This window comes from Notamacropus eugenii, chromosome 4 (assembly GCF_028372415.1).
Source record: "Notamacropus eugenii isolate mMacEug1 chromosome 4, mMacEug1.pri_v2, whole genome shotgun sequence".
In the NCBI taxonomy this organism is placed as follows: Eukaryota; Metazoa; Chordata; class Mammalia; order Diprotodontia; family Macropodidae; genus Notamacropus; species Notamacropus eugenii.
Window position 1 is genome coordinate 112,548,025 of NC_092875.1, and position 25,977 is coordinate 112,574,001.

A 25,977-nucleotide genomic window follows, 5' to 3' on the forward strand; every position below is an offset into this window, starting at 1 on the left:
TGATGTCTGGGCTCTTTTTTTGTTTGTGGTTTTCAGGTAGACCAATAATTTTTAAATTCTGGATCTATTTTCCAGGTCAGTTGTTTTTCGAATGAGATATTTCACATTGTCTTCTAGTTTTTCATTCTTTTGGTTTTGTTTTATAATTTTTTGGTTTCTCATAAGGTCATTAGCTTCCATCTGCTCCATTCTAATTTTAAAAGAACTATTTTCTCTAGTGAGCTTTTGAATCTTCTTTTCCATTTGGCAAATTCTGCTTTTTAACGCTTTTTTCTCCTCATTGACTTTTTTGGACCTCTTTTGCCATTTGGGTTAGTCTATTTTTGAAGGTGTTATTTTTTTCAGCATTTTTTTTGGGAGGGTCTCCTTTAGCAAGCTGTTGACTTTTTTTTCATGATTTTCTTGCATTGCTCCCATTTCTCTTTCCAGTTTTTCCTCCACCTCTCTTATGACTTGATTTTCAAAATCTTTTTTCAGCTCTTCCATGGCCTGAGACCATTGCGTATTTTTTTTTTTTTTTGGAGGTTTTGGATATACAAGCTTTGACTTTTTATGTCTTTCTTCGATGGTATGCTTTGTTCTTCCACATCTGAAAGGATGAAATAAAATATCTTTTCACCAAGAAAGTAACCTTCTGTAATCTTATTTTTTTCCCCCTTTTTGGGCATTTTCCCAGCCAGTTACTTGACTTTTGAGACCTTTGTCAAGTGGATGGTATACTCTAGGGACTTGTAAGTTCTCAGTTCCTCCAAGGTGGCACGATCAAGGGAGAGGAATTTTCTCCTCTCCTGGTCTGTGCTCTGGTCTGTGGAGCAACCACAAGCACTCTTTTCTGCCCTAGAACTGTGAGTATGATTCCCTCTCTGCTGCCACCACCAGCTCCACCACTCCAGCACTCCTCCCCACCCCAGGACCACCACTTAGGACTGAGACCCACATCAGCTGCTTGATTCCTCCAGGGTCTTTAGGCAGAGGGCTCCAAAAGTGGAAGCTGCTGCAGGGGCTACAGCTGCCCTGGGGCAGGGCAGCGGCTGGATTGTGCTGTCCTGTTACCCTGGTGAAAGAGCTTTCTTACTGCCCTTTGAAGCTGTCTTTGGCATTTGTGGATCGAGAAATCTGGGAACTGCAGCTGCTATCTGTGATTCCATGCCCTGAAGCCTGCTCCAGCCCTGTCCGTGCTTTGGGGTCAAGATGGGCTGCGCCACTCTGAGCCCAGTGCAATAGACCTTTCCTGTCGGCCTTCCAAGCTGTCTTGGGCTGGAAATCTGTTTCACTCTGTCAGTTTGTGGTTTCTGCTGCTCTGAAATTTGTTTAGAGTCATTTTTTATAGGTATTTTTCGGGCTATGGGAGTAGAGCTGGAGCAGGTCTGTCCTTCTACTTTGCCATCTTGGCTCCATGCCTCATTTTATCATTTCTTATGGTACAATAATATTTTATCACATTTATATTATAATTTTCTCAGCCATTCCTCAGTTGATGGTCACTTTGTTTTTAATTTTTTGTCACAACAGAAATGCTGCTATAAATATTTTATACATTTGGGCCCCTTCCCTCCATCTTTGATGGGTCTTATGTCTAGCATATTGACTTTTGGGGGTATGGTTTTAAATTTCTTTCCTGAGTGGTTCTACATTCTGTTACTATGATATTCCCATAGCCCTTGCAGCAGTCTCCATTTTCCATTTTTGTCATATTTGACCAGTACGAGGTAGAACCTCAGAATTTTGCTTAATCATTTGGAACATTTTTTATTCCTTTGATCATTTATGTATTGGAGAATAACTATTGTTCTTATATATTTGAATCAATTCCTACATATCTTGCATATCAGATTTTTATCAAAAGAAATTTGCTGCAGTTTGAAAGGCGGTGAATTGGGAGGTTGGTTGGAAGATAATGAGTTTAGTTTTATCTAATTTGAAACATCCTGTGTGTTGGAGAATGTGGGATATGGATGCAGTGTTATCTTGGGCAAATCAGGCCTCATGAGTACAAGTAGATGGAAGTAATATGGAGAGGAAGAGATCCAGAGTGAAGAGATTTAGTTTCATTATGAAATGGAAATTACGGAGCAAAGAGTATACAGATTTGGAGTTGGACACAGGAACTACAGGGTTGAAAATGTTGGGGTTAAAAGGTAGTATAGCAACAGATAGCAGATGATTAGAATGCTTACAGTCTCTGTGCTTTTGCCTTGGGATCTTTGAGATGAGTTGATCAGGACAAAAGAGGTGCTACTTCTTACTTAAAATAACATTAATACTTAGCTTTCCTTAATGAGTTTGGATGCAGTATATATCAAGTTAATTTTAAGCTATACCTGTAAGCATATATTTTTCTTTAGTTAAATTATCATTGGTTCTAATAAATTGAACTACTGTGATAGATAAATAAACATATATCTAAAATCTGCCATTTATGGATGAAGACCATGGGCTCATAATAAATAAATCTTGCCTTCTGCTTATTTATTCCTGATCAATTATTTTTGCTTATGGTTTAATGAGTATATTATGCTTTGGACTTGACATTAGGAAGATGTGGATTACACATTTATTAAGTGTGTGACTGTGAACAATTCAGTTAACTTTTCACAATCCCAATTTTCTTATCTGTAAAGTAATAATATTTGTAGTACCTACCTCAAGGGGTGATTATGAAACCCCTCTATTTCATTAAAGTCTTCTATTTCATTACTCAGTTTTGATGGGTATGTTATCCTTGGCTGTAAGCCCAAATTCTCTGAACATTATATGTCAAGTTCTCCATTCTTTTATAATGGTGGATGCTAAATTGTGGATGATCCCTACCATAGCTCCTTAAAACTTGAATTCTTTCCTTTTGCTAGCTTGCTATATTTTTTCTTTGATGAAAGCTCTGGATTTTGGCTGTGATATTCCTGGGAGTTCTCATTTTGGTTTTTTTGGGAGGAGACCAGTGGATTCCTTTCTATTTCCACTTTGCCATCTGGTTCTAAGAGATCTGGACAGTTTTCTAAGGTTTCTTACTTTTTTGGGGGTCAAGACATTCAGATAGTGCAATGATTCTTAATTTTTCACTCCGTAGTCTTATTTTCATATTCATTTGTTTTTGCTATAAGATGCCTAAGGTTTTCTTGTGTTTTTTTTTCTTCAGCCTTTTGACTTTGTTTTAATATTTCTTTGGAATCATTGGTTTTTATTTGGTCCACCCTAATTTTCAAGGTCTTTATTGCTTGGACAAGATTTTGTACTTCTTAAATGAATTTTCTTACTTTTTCTCCCTTCCTTCCTCTCCCTCCCTTCCTCCCTTCCTCCCTTCCTTCCTTCCTTCCTTCCTTCCTTCCTTCCTTCCTTCCTTCCTTCCTTCCTTCCTTCCTTCCTTCCTTCCTTCCTTCCTCCTTTATTGCTTGGGCAAGATTTTATACTTCTTAAATTATTTTTTCCAGTTCTTTCTTTATCTCTCTGTCTTTCTTTTCTTCCTTTCTCCCTTCCTTCCCTCCTCCCTTCCTTCCTTTCCAATTTTTTCTTCCATAGGTCTCATTTCTTTTTCATTTTTACCTCAAGTACTCTAATTTCCTTCTAGTACAAGGAGGAACTGAGGTCCAAAAGTAAGTGATTTTTCTCTGATGTCATCTAGCTTGTTAGAAAGAAGCTAGGACTCCCACATCTTCTGTCAGTGTCTGGTATTCTTTTTACTATATTAAGCTACCCACCTCAGAGCTCCTAAAATAAGAAAAAATAAAAAATCTCTAGGAAATATTATAACCCATGTTCATAAAATACACATTATTTAATAATAAGACAAATTAATTAATTCACTTACCAAATGTAGCTTGATTAAATAATGTTAGAACGACAATATTAACAACAAAACGTCCAGGATAGATGATACCATGGTAAGGTATATTTAGAACTGGTTGAAATCACTTGGTTTAAAGAGTGACTGTGAATGCTGAGGCAAGAGATGAAAAGACTTGATAAGCAGAGGAGATGATAGCAGAGCTGCTTTCAGATTTTGATTAGGTGGATTAGGATTAATGGATAAAAGCTAGGGATCAGAACACCTTAACTTGATGTAAAGAAAAGCTTCCTAACCATTTGGGCTGCCTTTTGAGGTCTTGAGTTCTCTTATCTCTGTAGGTCTTTTGAGCAGACTGAGTAACTTCTTATTAGGAATTTTGTGGAAAGGATATCTGCTGCAGGAATGGGTTTGCATAGTTAGTTGACTTCTGTGGGATCTTCCATTTCTATTCTGATTCCATTATAAGGGAGCAGTATTTGTGGTCTCCTTCTTCTCTTCCTCCTATTGTCATTCTCTTTCTCCTCCTTCTCTAGGAATAAATTTCCTTCAGAGCATCCCTGAACAGTCATCTCAATAGACAGAAGAAATATTTTTCTCTGATACATGCCTTTTATAGGGGAGATTATTTGTGTGTCCTGCATTTGATTTAGAGCCCTGAAGTATTTAATGTGAAACTAACATTTATTGAAACAAAGTGATTTCTTTTTAGAAATTATAAGTGGAATGCAAGCTTCTTGAGGACAAGAGTTGTTTAGTTTTGATGTGTACATTCCTAACATTTAGGATGTACCTTTCCCATAGTGGATGCTGAGATATTTACTCTGGGGTACATCTTAGGTTTGCTATATGCTTTTTAACAATTTTAAATGTATTTAGTAATAGAAAAATCCTTGTTTTAATAGCTTTTATTTTGACAGCATTTAAGGAACTCTTTGAATTAAAATATTCACAGCTGCATTTACATTATATTCCCTATAGCTTATTTTTATTATATGGACAAATTATCGCATATCATTGTGGTTCCATGTGTGAGAAATGTAATATTAGCTAACTGCATCTAAAATTACTGCAGAAAGATGCTTCTGAGCAAAAATGATCATAAATTTCTCTAAAGAAAATAGCATTTTCATGTCTGTAACATTCAGGCTCTGTGATCATAGAGGAAAAATGCATAAATGGCTTTGATTTGAACATATTTAGTTCAGAGATTGAGATGCTAATTAGTTGTTTTTTTTTAAGTCTGGAGGTACTTTTGTAGTACTTGCTTCTAAAGCTTCTTAAAAGCAAGGATTTTATCATTTTTGTCTTTATATTTTCCCAGCACTTAGCACAGCATCTGACACTTAATAGTAAGTGCTTTATAAATTCTTTTTTTGATTGATGGCACATACTCTTAGCTCTTCACTTGTCTCCCTTATATTCTCTCCAGATGATAGGAATTTCCTTTATGCCAGTCCTTAGACTCTGCACTTAGCGTTATTGTGACTTTGAATTGTTCAGTTTGATTTAGTGATTGCTAGTCTTGCTTTTGTATCACCCTAAGCTGTTTCCACTTAACTTAAAAAGAGTCCAAAATGATCAAAACAGAATACTTTTCATTCACTTAAAAAACTAAGTGTGTGTACTCTGGTACTTGAGGAAGAAAACTGAGGATGTCTTGAAATCAAACAATCAACAATAAAATTACAATTGCAAAATAAACCAGGAATTGCATGTCAGAGTATGTGTCTTTCTTAATAGCATATGTTCTACCTTTACCCTGGGCCAGTAGAACTGAGTTACTGACCTGTGTCGCATTCTAGACTAAAAATTCCCAAGATTAAAATTTTGTACAGTAAGATAGAGCCTTCTTTATTGATTTTGTTAGCTTGAAATTTCAGAAGGGTGGGTTTTATTTAAAATAAGGAATTTTAGTTGTACTATTATGGTGTTTACACTACAATTAGTGATACTTCAAATAATTTAGCCCTTTATAAAAGGTCATAAAATAAAATCTACATTATAGCTTGAGTAACAGTGGATTTCATTTCAGTCTCTAGTAAATATTGAATGGACTGAGTTGGATCTGTAATGCAAGTTTTGTTAAATTTTTGTTTTAGTATATTAATTCAAAACACATGAAAATAATTTCCTCCTTTTAGCTGCTAAGACCTGAATTCGGGGTTGTTTCCCCTGCAAGATCTGATGACTTCAACATCCAACACAGTCCTGAGAGTCCAGATTCCTGTTCTCTTTTAGGTGTTAGTGATTTTATCAAGAAACAAAGAATATTGAACTCTGGAATATGCAGGTAAAATGCTTTTCCATTCACGTTTTATCCATGCTACTTCATTTCAGATAGTAATAATAATAGACTGGCACCATGGTGCATAAGAACACTTACAAAGTTTGTTTTTCTGAAAATTGTTGCTATTGTTTAAACTTGGCCAGTGACAGGATTGACTGTTAGTCTTTGTGATCCCTTTTGATTTTGTATACAAAGAAGTTACTAAAGTGTCCTATGATGACATTGTTATTGTAGGGTAGCAATAAAAATGGTAGCCAGTCAACTTGTGAAATTTTATTGCCACATAGTATTAGAAGTAGCTAAGAATATAAGTCCCATATTTAAACTTTATTTTTGTTTCCTTTCTTTAACAAGTTTTTCTAAGGAGAAAAGTCTTCTGTTTTTACACTACTCATAAAGAATCACTGTTGATACAGGGTAGTAAACTCAATTAAATGCCACAAAATAAAACTGGTACAGTTTGTTTTATATACCAACATTACTTCCCAAAAGAGAGGTTAATGTGTATTAAATAGATCTGGAGAAATTCTTTCCTTCCAGGTTACCAGAGTTAGAACTCAATCTTAACAATTTGAGGCTCATATTATTTAAAGGGAATGTTTTGTGTGCAGTAAACCTAGTGACTCAGAAACATTGATGATATAGACAGTTTATTCTGTTTTATAGTTTCTATAGTACAGACACACACACACATTTGCATCTTCCTAAGCATTAGTTGAATAACTTTTGAGTAACCTGATTTATAAAAAATGTTCATTTGTTCTCTTATTTTTATTTTTATTATGGTTCTGGATTGTTTATAATGGATTCATAAATAGAAGGTTCATTTAGGATTGTAGAACCTTTTGAATTAAGGTTTCCTCCAGTGTTTTATTGACTATATAAAAATATTTTGCTACATAAAATCATAGCATTTAGAGCTGAAAGTGACTTAAGATATAAAATCCAGCTCTTATCTTTTTTTCTCGATACATTTTATTTTGATTACATTTTATTTGAGAGGCAGCACCAGCCTGAGTGAAAAAGACCAGTTTTTAAGGTTCTGCCACTGACACAATTAACCTGATTTTATGTCCCTGGGCAAGATATTTAACCTTCCAGTGACGTAGGCAACCCTCTAAGACTACAGGTTGTAGAGCAGTAGCAATCTATGTTGGTGAAAGGCTTCCCATCAGGACCTCCCTAAATCTGAATGCTATTACAGGTCCAATAAAAGAAAAAATTTGCTCACATTTAGTATTAACAAATCATGAATAACTAGAGGGGAGAAAAGGTTCTAGCTTTGATTTACCTCATATAGTCTGATATATAATATAAAGAGGTTATTTTGATCTTAAATATTATGAATAATAATAGCTGGCTTTTTATAGTGCCTACTATCAACAAGATAGTGTGCTAAGAGCTTTACAAATATTATCTCATTTTATCCTCACAACAGCTGTAATAAGTAGATGCTATTGTTATCCTCACGTATCAGTTGAGGAAAGTGAGGCAAACTAGTTAGGTGACTTGCTCAAGGTCATATAGCTAGTAAGTGTCTGAGACAGGATTTGAATTCAATTCAGTCTGAATTCCAAACCCTGTACGTTATTTTCTGTTACCTACAAATATTTATGCTATTTCAGAAATATGTATTAAATGCTATATTATTGGACAGTTTAATTTTTCTGCCCAGTTTGCTCGCTTTATAATGAGGTTCGACTTAAATGATCTTATCTGCAGTGAGCTCTGATCTCTAAAAATTTTTTTTACTATTCTATTTCAATTGGATAAAAATATAGTAGCATTTATAAAAGTGCTTTAAGGTTTTCAAAGCACTTTACAAACATTATTTCATTTTATCCTCATAACAATCCTGGGAAATAGGTGCTTATGTTACCTGCATTTTACATGTGAGGAAATGGAGGCAGGCAGAGGTTAAATGATGTGCTCAGTGTCAAAAAGCTGGTAAATATCTGAGGCTGTGTCTAAATTTGCTTCTTCCTGACTCCAGATCTTGTGCTCCTGTGTGCTGCACTTCCTCGCTGCTTCTGTGATTTAAATTTAGCTTCTGAAATTTATTCTTTTATGTGGAAATTAGAAGTGTTATTGAAATATTATTATTTGGTACAGGAAGTAGTTGCCTTTTACAGATCCTTTCCTTTTTCACTTTGAAAAAAATTAGACAACTTATCAGATTCTTTTTGTTTTGCTTTAAATTTTATTGGAGTTTTGTTAACCATCCTTGAGTTCCTTATATCATCAGTTTTTGGTATACATTTTTGTTTGTTTACCATTTACTTAGTTTGACTAGTTGAAATTTTTTTTATACATGCTGATATTTTTATGCAGGCCAACTGGAAATTGACACCATTTGATCTGTTTCATTTATATAGTAAAATCAAAGTTTTCTGAATTTTAAACTTTTTTGTTAAAAAATAGCTTTTTCCTTTGAAGAGTTTAGTTTATAGGTCAGTTATAGAAAGGACAACTTAGTTTATATAACCAAGTTAGAATTATTAAAGAGTTTTTTTTAATCTAGTTTGGAAATACGTTTTAAATAACGTGTTAAAATGTCTAATATTAGAATATATTCTTAAAACATTGAATATTGATTTTGCTAGTTACAATTTTTTCTTTTTAGACAAAGAATTTTAAAAGTAGAAATTTCACATAACTTTTTCTGAAGCTGTGAAAAATTATAGTAACAGGAAATAGAGAAGAAAGTAACAAATATGGCTTCTTTGAATAGGTCAGTGTGAAGTTGTTGACATTATGAATAAATAATACAGTGCCTTCTCAAAAACAGTTTTCAAATTTGATGTTGATTTTGCCCTTGTCTCTAAATAGTCAGAGGTCTGAATCTACATAGATAGCTGATTTTGATAAAATTTTTATCATCAATAACTAATATGAATTTTGGAATGCCATAGTCTCTAAGGAATCTGAGTTGGGTCATGACTCAGAGTCAACAGTTTATTTCCAGTGAGGACCTCTGCCTAAGAAATGACATGAGAGATTTAATTCAGGAAATAGATGATCAGAAAGAGAAAGGAGGCAGGTTAGTCATAGAGAGAGAATGAGGGAAAACAGACAATTTAATTGTCCCATTTATACCCACGAAAATAAAAAGGCTAGAAGAGCCTTCAGTACTTAGGTAGAATATAGTGTTATAGATTTAGAACTCTAAGGGATCCCAGAGGTCAGCTAATCCAACCTCCCTCATTTTATAAAGGAAGAAGTGAGACTAAGGGAGTAAATTAGGTCACAAGGTAGTTGTAAGTAGCAGAGTTGGCATTCAAACTCATATTCTCTGACTTTAAATCCTGCCTGCACTCTTTAAATGGTGCTACTTCTCTTTTCAACCAAAAAAAAAAAAAATGGAATAGACTTATACAAGTGCCAAAAAATCCTAATCAGTTAAGAATACAAGAGGGTCTGTAGTACACAGAATTGTATTGAATTGATTTCAGGTGGCAGGTAAACATTGAATTAAAAGATAGAGTGTCCTTTGTTAGGGAGAAATCACATGATAGTGAAATTCCTTTATCAGATGGTAGAACTGAGAATTCTTCATCAGATAGGAGAGTTGGTACTCCCTTTCACAAGGATGATGTCTCCTGGAGGTTTCTGTCAGTGGTGATTAGGAATCTGGTATTACCTCTATGCTTGTGTTCAGCCTCTGTGTTCAGCACAGTCAAATTTCTTGGGCCTTTGCCTCATCTTTTCTTTTTTTGTTTCAGCCTGCACATTCCCCTTCTTCCTTTGGCTCTCATGGAGGAATGGATGTTGACAAACAAGATGGGGCTAAGAACAAGAGCCTCTGAAAATAATTCAACACAGGGTAGTTTAACATCTCTGAGAACATGGATGAGCACTATATGAGGTCATGAATAAGTTGTGATTTGCATCAGTTGAGGGAATAGATCACAAGCATTTTTAAAGCACCTATTGGTTATATAGTTAACAAAAAATGAAACAATCCTTAATCAAGAATCTTATGTTGTAATGTGGAGATAGGGAGAGGAGGCAACAAGCACATATATAAGTGTATACAGTCATATACATAAGAGAAAAAATACAAATAAATGCAAGGTAGTTAAGGACAATGTTGTTAGAGAAGAGAAGGGCACCAGGAATTGGTGGGGGAGAGGGGAAATCAGGTAAGACTTCAGAGAACCTTTGAAGATCACAGGTACATTAAGTTTTTGTTCTACAGTGAGTGCTCATTAAGATTTTGTTTTCCAGAGGCTCTATATTTTTATGGGAAGGTTTGTAAACTGGCAGCACTTGACAAGTAGCTATACTTCATTAGGACCATATTTCAACAGCTGAAAAAGAAATGATTAAAATTTATATCATTGCCTGCCAAAAGTAGTATAATTGTTATGTTGTCTGTCATTGACTACAAGCTCTGCAGAATTAAAAATGGACATAAAAAAAGAATTGGAAACTTCCAAGAACTTGGCAAGTAGGTTTGTAATAGCCTATGTTGTAGTCTCTGTAAGTGATTATAACTCATTCTGTAATCTAGGGGTCAGTAAACTAAAGGGCTGGCTGGCTGCCTGTTTTTGTGTAGCCCAAGGAACTAAAAATGGATGTTACGTTTTAAAATAATGTTTTGTTGTATTTTAAAAATGTTAAAAGTCATCATTAGTACATGGGCTAAATAGAAACAGACAGGGAATCTGACCTTCCAGTTTAGTGTATCAGCTAGCTAAAGGATTTAATTGATTAAAAGAGAGTTTGAAACATCAAGATGCACATTGTTTGAAGAGGGGTGGGGCACATTTTGGCTAGTGTCTTACTGATGATTGTGCTATCCCTGTCAAAAATGGCAAAGGCATTTTGGTGCCTGGTACTTATGCTTATCCAGTTTGAGTTGGGATTTGTAGAAAGTAGTGATTTATTTTACGTTTGTAGCAGAAAGGAAGACTTGTGCATGAAAAATTCTACATTTAAACTTCCTTGGGGACATGAAATTTTTTATTTTTATAGTGCTTGAGTTTCTTGCAAATAATTGTTACATATGTTTTTAATAGGTTGAATTTGAATATTGGCAATCATATGGTTAAAATAAAGATGAAGAAAGGATTTTTTTCTTTGTATATTCTTTTTGATTCATACCGAATTATCTCTTGTTTTCCCTGTGTTAGTCAAGAATAGAGCTTAATGTTTTTAAGGAAACAACCTGGCTACCTTACTACAAAAGTTTATATCTGTTGTTTTAATAATCTTGTGAGGGTAGGTGGTGAAAGTATAATTCCCATTTTACAGATGTAGGAGATTATGACTTATTTAGAATTAGAGGATTAGATTAGAACTAACATTTCAACATAAAGTGACTTCTTTTTAAACTCTAAAACCAGTGCTATTTTCATTTTACCTTATGCTGTTTCCATCTCTTGGTACTTTTGGTGTTCATCCTACCATAATACTACTTTTGTTATATGCAAGGAGTTTCCAATTTATGCACAACCTTTTTTATATCATAAATTAAAATGATTGCCCATCCTATCTGTTCCTTCTTTGGGGAGGCCATCAACCTTGTTGTCATAGAAGCCATTTGAAAAAAACCTAGAATTTTTAGAGAAATGAAGTTTAAAAGTGGATAAAGGGAAAAGTTATGAAAAGTAGGAATAGCTTAAAGGAAATGGCACTCTTTCCATCTGGAACCTGACTTCTCCCACAGTTGCTGACTTTTAAGGTTATTTTTGTTACTTTGATAAATTGCCAAGTAGAAATTCATTGGACTTTAATGCCTCCTCTCTCAGAAGTAAAAATAGGAAGATCAATCAAGAGTCATTTTACTCATTAGTGAGAATTAAGTCTGACCAGATTTGTTTCTTCTAGCTTTTGTTGGTGTTTTTCAGCCCCATCTTGTATGATGACTTATTTCCCCTGTTCTTGTCTTCCTCTTTTCTGTACCTGTATTTTTCATCATGCTATATGCCTTCTTGGAGAAGAAAAATTTTTCCCCACCTCATTTCATATCATGGTAATTGCTCTCTTCAAGATCCAAGGTGACATGACCCCAATAAAACTTTCACTTATCCTTCTTATTCTCACATCTCCTTTCTCCTAAGAAAGAAGTAATTTGCTCTTCAGTTTTATCATAGAACTTTACTTGAATCTTTCATTTGAATTTATAGTCTACTTTGTGTTATTTGTTTATGTAACTCATTCTCCTATTAGGTTCCAAGCTCTTTAAGAGTGTGAACTGTGTCTTTATCCTTTTTTAATCCTTAGTACCTACTGTAGTTGCTAAATTGAATGTTCAACATTAAGCTTAACTGTACTGAGAGGATGATAGTTTTAATTAGGGAAGAAGGAACACAGGCAATTTTGGATCATGGAATACTTTGGGGAGGTACCATAGGCCTTTTTTGGGTACCATAGTGGAAGCCTTAATAAGGCTGAGGATTTTGAACATCTGAGTGAGAGAGGTACTACGGGTAGAATAGTTGGATAAAAAGATAGATGAGAGGATACTAAAGACAAATTCTGCCTTTTCCAAAAATTTGTTTGTAGTTATCTTCATATGTCGGAAAGGGGTATAAAAACTCTCTTCTTCCTTGTCATTGTCTTCTATTTTGAACCTAGTTACCCCATGCCCTAGGATGCAGAGAACATGGACTATTAATTCAACTGAATAGGTCATATGCTGGCTAGCCTGGGAACCTAAGAAACACATCTAAAGTACTAGTTCTAAGTATCAAGCAATTCACATAGAAAGAACCTTGGAAACAGCCCATTTGTAAGTTGAGTACTTCCTTGTATCCCCACTGCATAGCACATTATAAATGTTTAAGAAGTGCTTGTTGATTTCTTGAAGGAAATTAGGGACAAAAAATTACCATTTTGTGACTTTTGGCTTCTAATATAATCTTATCTCCTATTTTCCTTATCGCTGTGAGGAAAAATAAAGATTAGTAGTCATAAGGAAGGATACCAGTTTTTTGGACTAAATTTAAAATGATCTGAATTATAGATACTGTATTAAAAATCTCATCAGTATTAGGAATCCTTTTAGTGATATTAACCTTGACAAAAACTGGTAGATTTTATCTGGATAATTTAATATCTCTTTATAGCATGAAGCTGCATATTTTTGTTATGGTCATGAAATTATTTTTTTATAAATCCTTGCATTGACTAGAACTGGTAAAGAAATTTCAGGCTTTGAAAAAAATGACTATTTGTGAGGGTAATGTTTTTCTCTTAAAATTGAGACATTTTATGTTAGTAATATTCATATAAATTCGTATCTGTTTGGCCTTTATTCTTTCAAAATGATGTCTATGTAATTAGGTTTCACTTAGATATCATTATCTACACTTCATATACTGAGGACAGTATGCTCCTTTTTTTCAAAAAGGGGGAAAGAATTCCAATGCTCATTATTGGCTTGTGGTATTTTTTTTTTTAATCTAGATTTTGCTGTATATTTTTCTGTCTTGATTAAGCTTTGATATACAGTAAATAATACAGCTGTTTCTTTTTTCCGTAAAACCTATATTTGTTACAATTCTAGGCCATGGCTTTAAAGTATCTGAAAAATTATGTATATGAAGGTTCAGAAAGACACAGATTACACAGATATTATAAGATTGCTTTGTAAGTCAGTGACATATTTATTGTAATACAAATTATTGTAATAGGTTGCTAACCAGCTACTTTTAGACAATGCCTACTATAGTTTGTTTTCTTTGGTTTTCTCTACAGGCTTTGCTTCATGAGAATTTAGTCAGATTGTCATTGAAATTTAACTAGGATATTAGAATTGCAGTTTTTTGTATATGTACAGTTTGATAGGAAAGACCCTTTCCCTCCGTGTGTGTGTGTGTGTGTATGTGTGTAATGGAAAGGCAGGAATATGAGAAATTTTGGTAAAAGTTAGATTAACTGATGAATCTGTTCAGTACATAATAACTTGAACTCATCCCCTTGTTGTTCAGAATAGGAGTATATTCAGTAAAGAAGCAAGACAAACATAATTATAATTAGAAAACTTTTCCATTTCAGATGTAATATAATTCTGAGGAATCTGCTTTTGATGTTTTAATTTTAAGTTGAAGATTTTTGCTCTTTGTAGTTCTGGCTTCAATATTTTATTAGAAGATTTATCAAGTATGTAATATAGTGACATGTTGGTAGTAAAAATAAATATTTCAAGTATATGAAAAATCTGATCTTATGCTTTGATTTTTTTTGATGTTTTTTTTTTGAGATGTGCAAAAGTGGGAGAAGTAGGAGCCAGATGTTTCTGTGTTCCCAACTTTTCAGTTGCAAGAGTCCATAAACCTGCACCTACTAGGAGCCATGGAAAAGCCAGCCCTCGATGAATCCCAGGCCTCTGCTTAAAATTTTTTTTTTTTTTACTGGAACTAAATGATGTTGCCATTTTTATTTTTAGGTTTGCTGGCATGGGTAATCTCATTAAGGTGCTAACCAGGGACATAGACCACAATGCAGCACATTTTTTCTTGGATTTTGAAAGTAAGTCTCTTCAGCCTTTCACAGTTGGTGCATAATGGTAATGGTGAAACATTGTTTATTTCTACCACCACAGTGAAGGCAAGCCAGTTTGTTGGTAAAACATGGAAAAAAGAGGTTGCATGATTTTTCCTCTAGTAGTTGCTAAACATTGTCATATAATATTTTGATTTTTCATTTGCTAATATCATTTGAGTCTTTGTATCCAGTGCTGTCAACTCATTGGTCCATGAAGCAAGTAGCCTTATGATGAAAATTCTCATTGTGTGCTTTAGTGACTATGCTGAGCAGTTTGATGGTAACTATGTATAACCAAATCTAGCTTAGTTTTGTTCCATCACTAGATTGTGATGATAAAAAATCAAAAACTTGATTTTGTAATGGTGTGGTCCAAAATTTTTAGAGCACCATACTTATATTGGCATATAAGTTATATAGAAAACTTTTAAATTAAAGAATTAAGATCTACCTATGCAATAATTTTTAATACTCAATTTTACTACTCAAATGTAATATAAAAAATACAAGTGAAATTATTTTTGATCTAATAAGAGAATACAGATGCTCAGAACACTAGCACTATTGAAATACTGAAAGAATTGTTCACTATAAGGCCTTTAATCAAACCTCTTAGGAAAACTTTGAGAAGAAATATTGTGACAGTGTGCTGTTTTATACAGGAAAACCACATTTCACCTCTAGGTCCTTCAAGTCAATACCTTGAGAGTAAAGATTGTTCTCTACCAGTTCACAGAGTGGGTAACCTGAAGGATAAGTTCATACCTGAAGAGCTTCCCTTTCTGCTCCACTATTTTTCTTCTGTGTTTCAGATGTACCTTTTTATAAAGGGATATTTTCTTTTCTCATTCTTGTCTTGACAGGTACCTTAACATGGGGAATCTTCTTAAAGTTTTGACATGCACAGACCTTGAGCAGGGGCCAAATTTTTTCCTTGATTTTGAAAGTGAGAAGATGATTTTATATATCTATTTCTCTTTGCCTGCAGTAGACTGCGTTTGTCTTGCACTAAATGAATGTCTTCACTTTGCCATCTTTATAACTGCTTTGCATGACTGAGCTATGAATTGTTGGATAAAATTTCTGTTGCCTTCTTGAAACAGTCCATAATATTTCATTTATTAAATTGAGATAAACATTTATTTTGCTTTATTGCAGTGTAGCTATATTTATAAGGAGGATTTACTCTCTTATCTCAAGATACATCAATATAAACATTTAAATGAAATAATTTTGGTAGAAATGACACTAGAGAAGCATCTCCAGATTTATTAGGAGAAGTAATATCTGGGGGTAATATGCTGTATTTCAAGATAACTTCATCAATATTGAATTATTTTGTCCCAGTACTTCAATATCTTATTTATAAATTTGTTCATGAAGGCCATTCACAGCTCAGTACTTTGGGCATAATATTAAAAGGTAAGTGTGAACCTAATTTAGTCAATTTTGGCAGAGAATTGCCTACTTTTTAAAGCTTGAAAATTTTTTAATGCATTTCAATCATATATTCTTCACCTTTCTCCAATTGATACTAAATGAAAATAAAACAAAAACTGGTTCACAGACCTTTAAGTAATTTGCCTTCTGTTTGTTTTATGTTGCATGACCTATTGTAATATGGTCTAAGAATGGCAGGTAAGTGTAATTGATTGCTGTGCATGTGGAACTGCTTTGCTATTTGGCTGTCAGTATTGCTTTAGCTTGTTTCTATTAAATTTTTAAAAATGATGTCAAGTAGTTGTTTTAGTTTGGATGTTGCCATTTTAGCTGAACTTAAAGGAAATTGTTAGGAAAGGGTGAGGATACTTATTTTAGGCTTTCCATTATATTTCCTACAATTGTGTATAAGTTTAAATCCTTTTGAAGAAACTGAAGAATGCAAAAATTAAAAACATTTCTGGTTAGTGATAATAATCACCTACCAGAGAAATAGTTGCCTGTCTTTTAACGAGTTACTTTATTTCTATAGCTCTAAATGTAGTTTGCAGTGTCATACAACATACAGTTATATTTGTGATGTTTTGCTTTTTTTCTGTCAACCAGGACTGGTGAAGAGTAATATGATGATTTATAGCTAATCTGTATTTTAGATGAATTTTGTGGTCCGGTTGGCCAAATGCTATGTTTCATTAGTAAAACTATCTTAGTATAAGAAATTTGTGCTAATTTATAGCACTGTCTTTAATATTAGCATCAGTAAGATAATAATTTGTCAACTTTTTGCCAAATATATGAAGATTCAATTTCCTTTACCCTTCTCAACAATTGAATACTGCAGTTTTAAGTGCATGTTGAGCATGTATTTCAGTGGCATCAGCTTGGGGAATGATGAGCAGATTGCTGACATTAAAGATTACTTTTTTAGACGAGGCTTTTACATTTCAGCTGTATTTTAGTCCCTATGTGTCTGTTTTAAACTTTGTCTTGTATTTATATCTGCTACTCTGTCTCCTGGCTTCTTCCTTTTCATAATTTCAGATGCCTTGCATTTGCAGAATCTTGCCCTTAATAGGTCAGGATCTTGTTCAAGACTTGGCACTTGATCTTTGTATAAACCTAATTTTGTGTGTTTGTGGCCCAGTGAAGAATGAATTTAATATAATATTCAGAAATGTATTTAGTCTTGGTCTACCTCCCCTTGGGGAAAGAAAAATTTGTTCTTCCAAATTTGATTCATAAAATTCAAGTAGGTAATTTAGTGAGAGCCAAAAAATGTCCCCAATAATGTCAGTTAAGGACTGATTTATATATTTTTCAGTAAGTGAATATATCATATTTGAAATTGACACATAATTGCATATGTGATCATATTTGTACTTTTTGTTTAATTTAACTTGTTTTCTGTAGTTTTGGGCTTTGTGAGTACTCATTTTCAGTTTAAACATGAGTTTTTAGCATAAGAACGACTTCCCAGTTTATCTCATTTTGGGATACACACTTTCATAAAATATCATTTAGTCACCTTAAGGAAGTAGTTATTTTTAGATAGTAGGTGCACTTCCCTATACTCTTATATCAGAACAGTCTTTTGTTTTCATGTTAACTTTCTATTCCTTCTCAATTTAAAAATCTGGAAAGGATATTTGTTAGTTCTTATGTGTTTTATATAATGATAAATAGTTGGATATGCTGTATTTTGAAAAATGCACAATTTCTAGCATATAAAGTTGCCTCTTTTTGTCTGGCAGCAACCTTTAGGTCATATATAACTTTACATCATTCTATTACATATATATTTTATGTCAGAATTTTTCTAGTCTTGTAAGCCATTGTAAAAGCCCTGTATATATCATATAATTAGAGTTAGGTGAGGCTTAAGTTAGAAATAAGTTTGAAATAAATTCATTAATTTATGATTTTTGAATATTAGTTAAATTGTACTTCATATAGTATAGATAGTTATATTTAAAGGAATGCTAGCATGTACCCAATTGAAAATTTAAAAATAATCCTCCTCTGATCACTTTTCTTAATTTAAGTCCAGATTTTCATGTATCAGGGCTACTTTAGTTTTCTGTACGTAACTATTCCTTGTATTTGGTAGTGATTATAGGAAGAGAGGAGAGATAGATAGCCTGGCTGAGTGATTAGAAACCTAGTCCCAGAATCAGGAATACTTGATTCTGTGCTGCCTCTGTGTAACCCTGAAGAAGTCACTTAACCCCTTTAGTACCCCAGAGATTTCCAAAGGCTTTACTGGGAACTGGCTATACCAGCAAAACCACGGGTCTTGTTTAAATACAAAACAAAACCCAAAAGCATTAATGACAACATACAATACTGATAAAAAGCATTATAAGAATTTTCTCAAGGTGTTGTTTAATCATAATGTCCTATTTAGGGTAGTCTTTGAAATAACTCAAATTACTTCTCAGTCTATTTGAGCTAAGAGAATATGCATAGAATACATATACACATATATATGTGTATGTGTATGGGCACACAAGTACGTGTGCACACACACACACTTCCATTTATCTCTGAGGAAAATGAATCCAGGGAACAAATGAGTTTGAAATGATCATTTTCAATTGAAATGAGAATTTAACTGAATGAACTATGCCTTTAAGCTTAGTCATATTTTTGTCCTAATTATTATTGACCTTTTAACAGTACAATATACTGTCCCATTCTTTCTGTTGAAATCTCTTGAATTTCCTTTCCCTTTCTCTACCTCCTTTTTACTTTTATCTTTTTTATCCTTTTGACTGCCATAAGTGTTTTACTATAAATTAATCCCTCTATTTCTTTAAAAAAAACTTTCCATCTTATATCTTTCAGTACTTTTCATCTGTTCTCTTAAAATATCCAATTAGCTTATTAGCATATCTGTTAAAAAAAAAATCCAGTGTATGTACTTGTGTTTGTCAAAGTGGAGCCACATTACATTGTAGCCTATTTTAATTCATGCTAGGGCTTTTTTGGGGGGGAGGGGATGTGTGAAGAATTTATAAATTCACTGCATACTGTAGTAATTTCCCAAATTAAAACTCCCTTTTTTTTCTTTCCTCCTTTTCTTAAATAACCCTTGTGTCCTTTTGTGTTGTGGGACCATTTTCTTTGAATTTACCATCATATTTAATGATCTTTTCCATTTTTGGAAACAATGTCCTCAAAAATGTTAAAGCATTTTATTTCATTGTTAAACAGAAAAAGGAGTAATTAAAACCTGCCTTTGTTGTCTCTTGAATGTCTTTTAGAATTAAGTTTAGTGAACAATCAGTGTGCGCCTACTGGCTGAAGTAAATGCACCACTATGTTACCGTCAAATGAATGCTCTTTTGTTAGGTGGACAAATAGTACATTTTTCTTCAAATTCTGTAAAGCAGTGATTTGCCAAGAAAAACAAAAGTGACAAGTCTTGATTGCATTACGTAAAATGCCAATATTATTTGAAATGCTGTAATGTGCCTCATTTTATACTATCTTGTGTTTAGCATTTCACTCCTCTTGCATGAATTGCTCTCAGTAAATTAGTGCTTACCTGTCTGCTATTTTTCCTGTTTTTGTCTTCATTTCTACAGCAGTCTTCAGCAGCTTTCAAAATTATAAATGTGACTTTCCTGTGATAGTCTAAAAATTGTTTAGTGTGATGCTAGATGTTTTTTAAAAAGAGGGGAACCACAATCTTTCCCTTTATTTTTAAAAATTTCTTGGTGTTTGCTAAAGTTTTGATTTAAACTATAATAACCACTTGTGAGATCTACTTAAGGCTACTTGATAATGTTCTGTTTGTATGTTAGTCTCAGTGTCTAAATGTCATATTTTCTTGTCAACAGCTAGTCATTCACAAATAAACTTGCATGATTTAATGTAAAAGTTTTCTAACCTTAGAAATGCCTTACATACATTATGCAGATATTTTAAATATCTTGTCATAAATTCCTATTAAGTGGATTCAACCTGTAATGTATTTTTTAATGATTTTTTTGTAACTAAATTACTGTATGCAAAAAAGATTACTAGCCAGTCTTTTTGCCTGTGAAAATATTGTTTTCAACTGCTCTTAGAGTAAGTATTTTCAAAAGTTAAACTTGCTTAATGTCTTTTGAATTAATAGTTTTTGGGAAAAAAATCCCAGTTAAAAATAACTATTACTGCCGAGTGAGTTTGACTAATAAACCGATATAAATGGTTGCTTTAAGATAATTATTTGAACACAGCAATATTATTTTTATGTTTAAAGTTTTCTGTCAGAAAGGATCTACAAACACTGAAACAACTGAAAAAAAAATCCAACTTCATTGAATAAACGTGTTCTATGTATAGGGTAATAAGCCAGATAGAGTATTTTAATAAATGAATTTGTGAATGTATACTTGATCCTTGAACTATTTAAGGCATTTAGTAAATGTTAGTTGAATGAATGGATTTAACTTTATTTTATTGTTGAATCACAGTAAATTTTAAGTCTGTTTCACAAAATATTGATGCTATAATTGTCAAAAGTTGATAATTTTAAAAAATGTTTTAGTGTATTTTTACCTACTTAATTATTATATGATGAAAACTGAATTAGTATTATGAGTTACTCATGGCATAAAAGAGAATCATGGCAGTTTTTTCAGCTGTTGTCATTTTTACTTCCATCCCTGTACTGTCTTGCCTCTTTCCTCTCTATTCTTTATTCTTTTGTGACTTAATTTCTAAGAGTGGTGATGGAAGAAAAAAAGTTTTACAAAGCTAAATTTTTTTTTCCAGTTTTAGAGAAGGAACAAAAAATGGAAAGGATGCATCTTTAAGTTGAAGGGAAACAAATCCTAAAATTGAAAATTGTCCTTAATATATACCATTGTAGATGTGTACTCCATGCCTGATAAGATGGAACCCCAGAACTGATAACATAATGAATATTCTTCAAGTACAACCCTCTAATCAATTCTTAAAGAAATTATAATGCTATTATTTTGTAATGGGAATGCTTTCAGGGTACAGTGTTTGGTGAATTGAAGTAAGAAATATACGACACAAATAGCATACATTGTTGTAGAACATATCCTTTTAAAATTATCAGAGTGGCTGATGTGGGAGTCAGGGAAGACCTGGGTTTTAGTCCTTCTCTGACATACAGTTTTGTAATCTTGGGCCAGACATTAACCTCTCAGGAGTGCAGGCTACTTGGGAAATACTGTAAATACATGACCAATTGCTGATCTGCATTGATAGAGGGAATTTCTCTTTACAAAGATTTAAATCAACACAATCAGGCACTCACCCCTCTCCAATCTCCCCCTACCTCCAGCCCCAGCCCCACCACAGTCCTACTTAATTTCATCTTATTCTGTAGAGTGCTTTTGAAATGACCACTCTACCTAATGATATATTTCTAGATTTCTATTAACTAGGATAACAGCAAGGTATAAAGTTTCCCTTTGTATTCAGCATATTATTATATACCTGACACTTTTTGTAACTAGCATTGTGCTATTTGTAATTAGATAATCTTATCTAATTCCTTGAATACTTTTTCAAAATTTTGGGACCACTTCAAAATTAATGCCTTCTCAAAGAATTTTGAGTTTGAATATAGTATATATGCTTAATTACATAGATCAAGTTTTGGTTTTACTTCTTCCTTTGATTTTTGAGGAATAAATTTTATTATTGATAATGAACTAGAACGTTATCACAGCAAAGGATTTTTTTAGAAGCCTTAAATAATTATGTTCCATGCAATAACTTTATAATTGAAAATTAGAGAGAAGCTATATAAAAAATTATTCAGCCTATGAGAATAGGCCTTCAGTGTGAATAGTTGAAGCCTTTCAAATAGCATATTATCATTACCATGAACATAATAGAAAATAATAGATATGATAGTTTTAAATTTTAATGGTTGTTCTTTGAGTTCCTTATAGCAAATGATAATCTAGACAATAAACTAACGAAAAACTGTTACATATCTATCTTGAGTGGTAGATTTATATGTGAAATAAAACTTTTCTGCAGAAAGCTAGGTACTTAATGATTTATTATAATATATGTCATGATATAATGTGTATGTATACATACATGTATGTATCCCTATAACTTTCTTGTGCTTTCCTGGTATTTAGATGCCCAGCCTACAGAATCTGAAAAGGAAATTTATAATCAGGTGAATGTAGTATTAAAAGATGCAGAAGGCATCCTGGAAGATTTACAGTCGTACAGAGGAGCTGGCCATGAAATACGAGAGGTAAAGCATGGTTCAACATATTTTCAAAAATTCACTTTCATACATTAGCAAAATATATCAAAATCTTCTTTTACTGAACTCAGATTTTTTACTTTTAAAATATGATTTTAATTTTAGTTGCTTGGTTTTTTATATAAAATTGTGAGAAAAATCTTGTTAAAATTGAGAGAAAAGTATTCTAAAATAAAAATTTTTCCTATATTGCTTATATTTTAACCAAAATCTGTATTGTTTTACTAGGTATAATATAGAATTCTTTTTTATTGCTCTAAGGAAGAACAGTGAACATATGGATCAGATTTCTGTGTAAACTTCTGTTTTTGAAGAATTGCCTAGATTGAGCTGTATATTAATAAATAAAGATACTTCCTAAGAATCTGGGTTACTGTTGTGCTATACTTTAATTTTTATATATATATATACTTTAATATACTTTAATTTTTCCCAACTTTTAATTCTATCAGTGACTAACAAAAGCAGGATATTTTACTTAAAACAATTCATTAATGTACATGGGGAAAAATAAATGGGACTTGAACTAATCATCTAATCTTGTTCTTCCCTGATAGATGAGTATTTAGGGAATATTTCTCTTTTGAATAGTGATCCAGAAAATTTTTAAAGTTGTCTCCTCTTTGGTCAGTAATATTTTAAAATAAGCTCAATCACTTGTTGGTATGAATACTTTATTAAAATTTCATTTTTGAGACTGCTTCTTGAGTTGGTTTTATCTAGTTTTGGTGGGGCAGCAAGGTGGCACTGTGGAAGAATGTTTGCCCTGAAGTCAGGAAGACTCATCTTTATGAATTCAAATCTGGCCTCAGACATTCACTGGCTATGTGACCTTGGGCAAGTCACTTAACCCTGTTTACCTCAGTTCCTCATTTATAAAAAGATCTGGAGAAGGAAATGGCAAAGCAATTCCAGTATCTTTGCCAAAAAATACCTCAAATGGAGTAATGAAGATTTGGATATGACTGAAATGACTGAACAACAAGTTTTAGTGCATAGACCACTCAACTAGGAACTAATACTTTTCAGTACTCCTGGCTTCCTCAGTCTGGTTAATTTCCATGTGAAAAATTAGAGTAATATTTGGAACCTGAAGCTTTTATATAATATCAACTAATTTAATGAAAAACTTTTGAATAGAGTATTATACAAAAAGCTTTTTAGGTAAGAAAAGATAAAATTGGGATGTGGAGAGAAAAGATATATGCATAATTTTGTGGAAACTGATGGAAGTTATCTGTTTAGGCTGATTATGGCAAAGGAAAGGAAATTAGCTCTATTGCATGAGGCAAGTAGCTTTAGGAACATTTTCCTACTGAAGAAATGAGTTATTTGTTATAGCATTTCAATATTTTATTGTTTTCTCAATTTCATGTAAAAACAGTTTTTAACTTCACTTTAGGAAGTTTTGTATTCCAGATTCTCTCCCTCTCTCCCTAGCTCCCTCATTAAGAAGGCCAGCAATTTTGTAAAGGTTATATATGTGCAGTCACAAAGCATATTTCCATATTAGTCAGGTTGTGAAAGGAAACACAACCCTCCCCTTCCCCCCATAAAACCTAAGAAAAATAAAGAAAATTTAAAAAATTGCTGCATTTTAAAAAAATGCAGAATCCATCTGCATTCTGACTCTTATCAGTTCTTTCCCTGGAGGTGAATAGCATTTTTCATCAAGTCTTTTGGAGTTGTTTTAGATCATTGCATTTCTGAGGATAGTTAAGTCATTTACAATTGATCATCATACTGTTACACTGTTCTCCTAGTTCTGCTTATTCACTTTGGATCAATTCATGTAAGTCTTTCTAGGATTTTCTGAAAGCATCCTGTTCATCATTTCTTTTATTTTTATTTTTTTATTAATTAATTTAAGTTTTCAACATTCATTTCCACAAAATTTTGAGTTCCAAATTTTCTCCCCATTTCTCCCCTCCCCATTTCTCCCCTCCCCCACCCCAAAATGCTGAGCATTCTAATTACCCCTATTCCAGTCTGCCCTCCCTTCTAACATCCCTCCCTTCCCTTAGCACCATCTTTTTTTTTGTCCTGTAGGGCAAGATAAATTTCTATACCCCATTACCTGTATTTCTTATTTCCTAGTTGTATGCAAGAACAATACTCAACAGTTGTTCCTAAAACTTTGAGTTCCAACTTCTCTTCCTCCCTCCCTCCCCACCCATCCCCATTGGGAAGGCAAGCAATTCAGTATAGGGCATATCTGTGTAGTTTTGCAAATGACTTCCATAATAGTCGTGTTGTGTAAGACTAACAATATTTCCCTCCATCCTATCCTGCCCTCCATTTCTTCTGTTCTCTCTTTTGACCTTGTCCCTCCCCAAGAGTGCTGACTTCTAATTACTCCGTCCTCTTATTGCCCTCCCTTCCATTGTCCCCACCACCCTGCTTATCCCTTTCTCCCCCCTCTTGCCTCCTCCCCTTTTCCGTCCACTGAAAAGTCTTTTACTTGCCTCTTTTATGAGAGATAATTTGCCCCATTCCATTTCTCCCTTTCTCCTCCCAATATATTCCTCTCTCACCCTTTAATTTCATTTTTTTAGATATGGTCCCATCCTAATCAACTCATCCTGTGCTCTGTGTGTGTGTCTGTGTGTGTGTGTGTGTGAGTGTGTGATCCCACCAACTACCCAGATACTGAAAAAAAGTTTCAAGAGTTACAAATATTGTCTTTGCATGTAGGAATGTAAACAGTTCAACTTTAGTAAGTCCCTTATGATTTCTCTTTCCTGTTTACATTTTCATGCTTCTCTCTTTTTTTTTTTCAGTCTCTTCATTTATTTATTTTTTTATTTAACTTTTAACATTCATTTTCACAAAATTTTGGGATCCATATTTTCTCCCCTTATGTCCCCTCCCCCCACCCCAAAACACCGAGCCTTCTAATTGCCCCTGTGTGCCAATCTGCCCTCTCTTCTATCATCCCTCTCTTCCCTTGTCTCCATCCTATACCCCTTTACCTGTATTTCTTATTTCCTAGTGGCAAGAACAGTACTCGACAGTTGTTCCTAAAACTTTGAATTCCAACTTCTCTTCCTCCCTCCCTCCCCACCCCTTCCCTTTGAAAGGCAAGCAATTCAATATAGGCCAAATCTGTGTAGTTTTGCAAATGACTTCCGTAATAGTAGTGTTGTGTGAGAACTAATTATATTTCCCTCCATCCTATCCTGTCCCCATTACTTCTGTTCTCTCTTTTGATCCTGCCCCTTCCCATGAGTGTTGACCTCAAATTGCTCCCTCCTCCCCATGCCCTCCCTTCCATCATCCCCCCCACCCTGCTTATCCCCTTATCCCCCACTTTCCTGTATTGTAAGATAGGTTTTCATACCAAAATGAGTGTGCATTTTATTCCTTCCTTTAGTGGAATGTGATGAGAGTAAACTTCATGTTTTTCTCTCACCTCCCCTCTTTTTCCCTCCACTAAAAAGTCTTTTGCCTGCCTCTTTTATGAGAGATAATTTGCCCCATTCCATTTTTCCCTTTCTCCTCCCAATATATTTCTCTCTCACTGCTTGATTTCATTTTTTTAAAATATGATCCCATCCTCTTCAATTCACTCTGTGCATTCTGTCTCTATGTGTGTGTGTGTGTGTGTGTGTGTGTGTGTGTGTGTGTGTGCGTGCATGTGTGTGTGTGTAATCCCACCCAGTACCCAGATACTGAATAGTTTCAAGAGTTACAAATATTGTCTTTCCATGTAGGAATGTA

General features: G+C 33.5%; 1 protein-coding gene across 13 annotated transcripts in view; it reads left to right on the plus strand.

The window, feature by feature from the left end:
• CYRIB (CYFIP related Rac1 interactor B) overlaps nucleotides 1-25,977 on the plus strand; it is a 196,069-nt gene that overhangs the window by 138,450 nt on the left and 31,642 nt on the right. For 3 of the 13 annotated variants that reach the window (XM_072603069.1, XM_072603068.1, XM_072603070.1), the window contains exons 3-5: nucleotides 5,926-6,074; nucleotides 15,428-15,510; nucleotides 22,124-22,245. In XM_072603069.1, the coding sequence (XP_072459170.1) occupies nucleotides 15,438-15,510; nucleotides 22,124-22,245 (195 nt within the window). In that variant the 5' untranslated portion in view covers nucleotides 5,926-6,074; nucleotides 15,428-15,437. Of the gene's footprint in view, nucleotides 1-5,925; nucleotides 6,075-14,466; nucleotides 14,550-15,427; nucleotides 15,511-22,123; nucleotides 22,246-25,977 lie in introns of all 13 variants that reach the window. The other 10 variants (XM_072603075.1, XM_072603074.1, XM_072603078.1 and 7 more) reach the window with 7 other exon arrangements.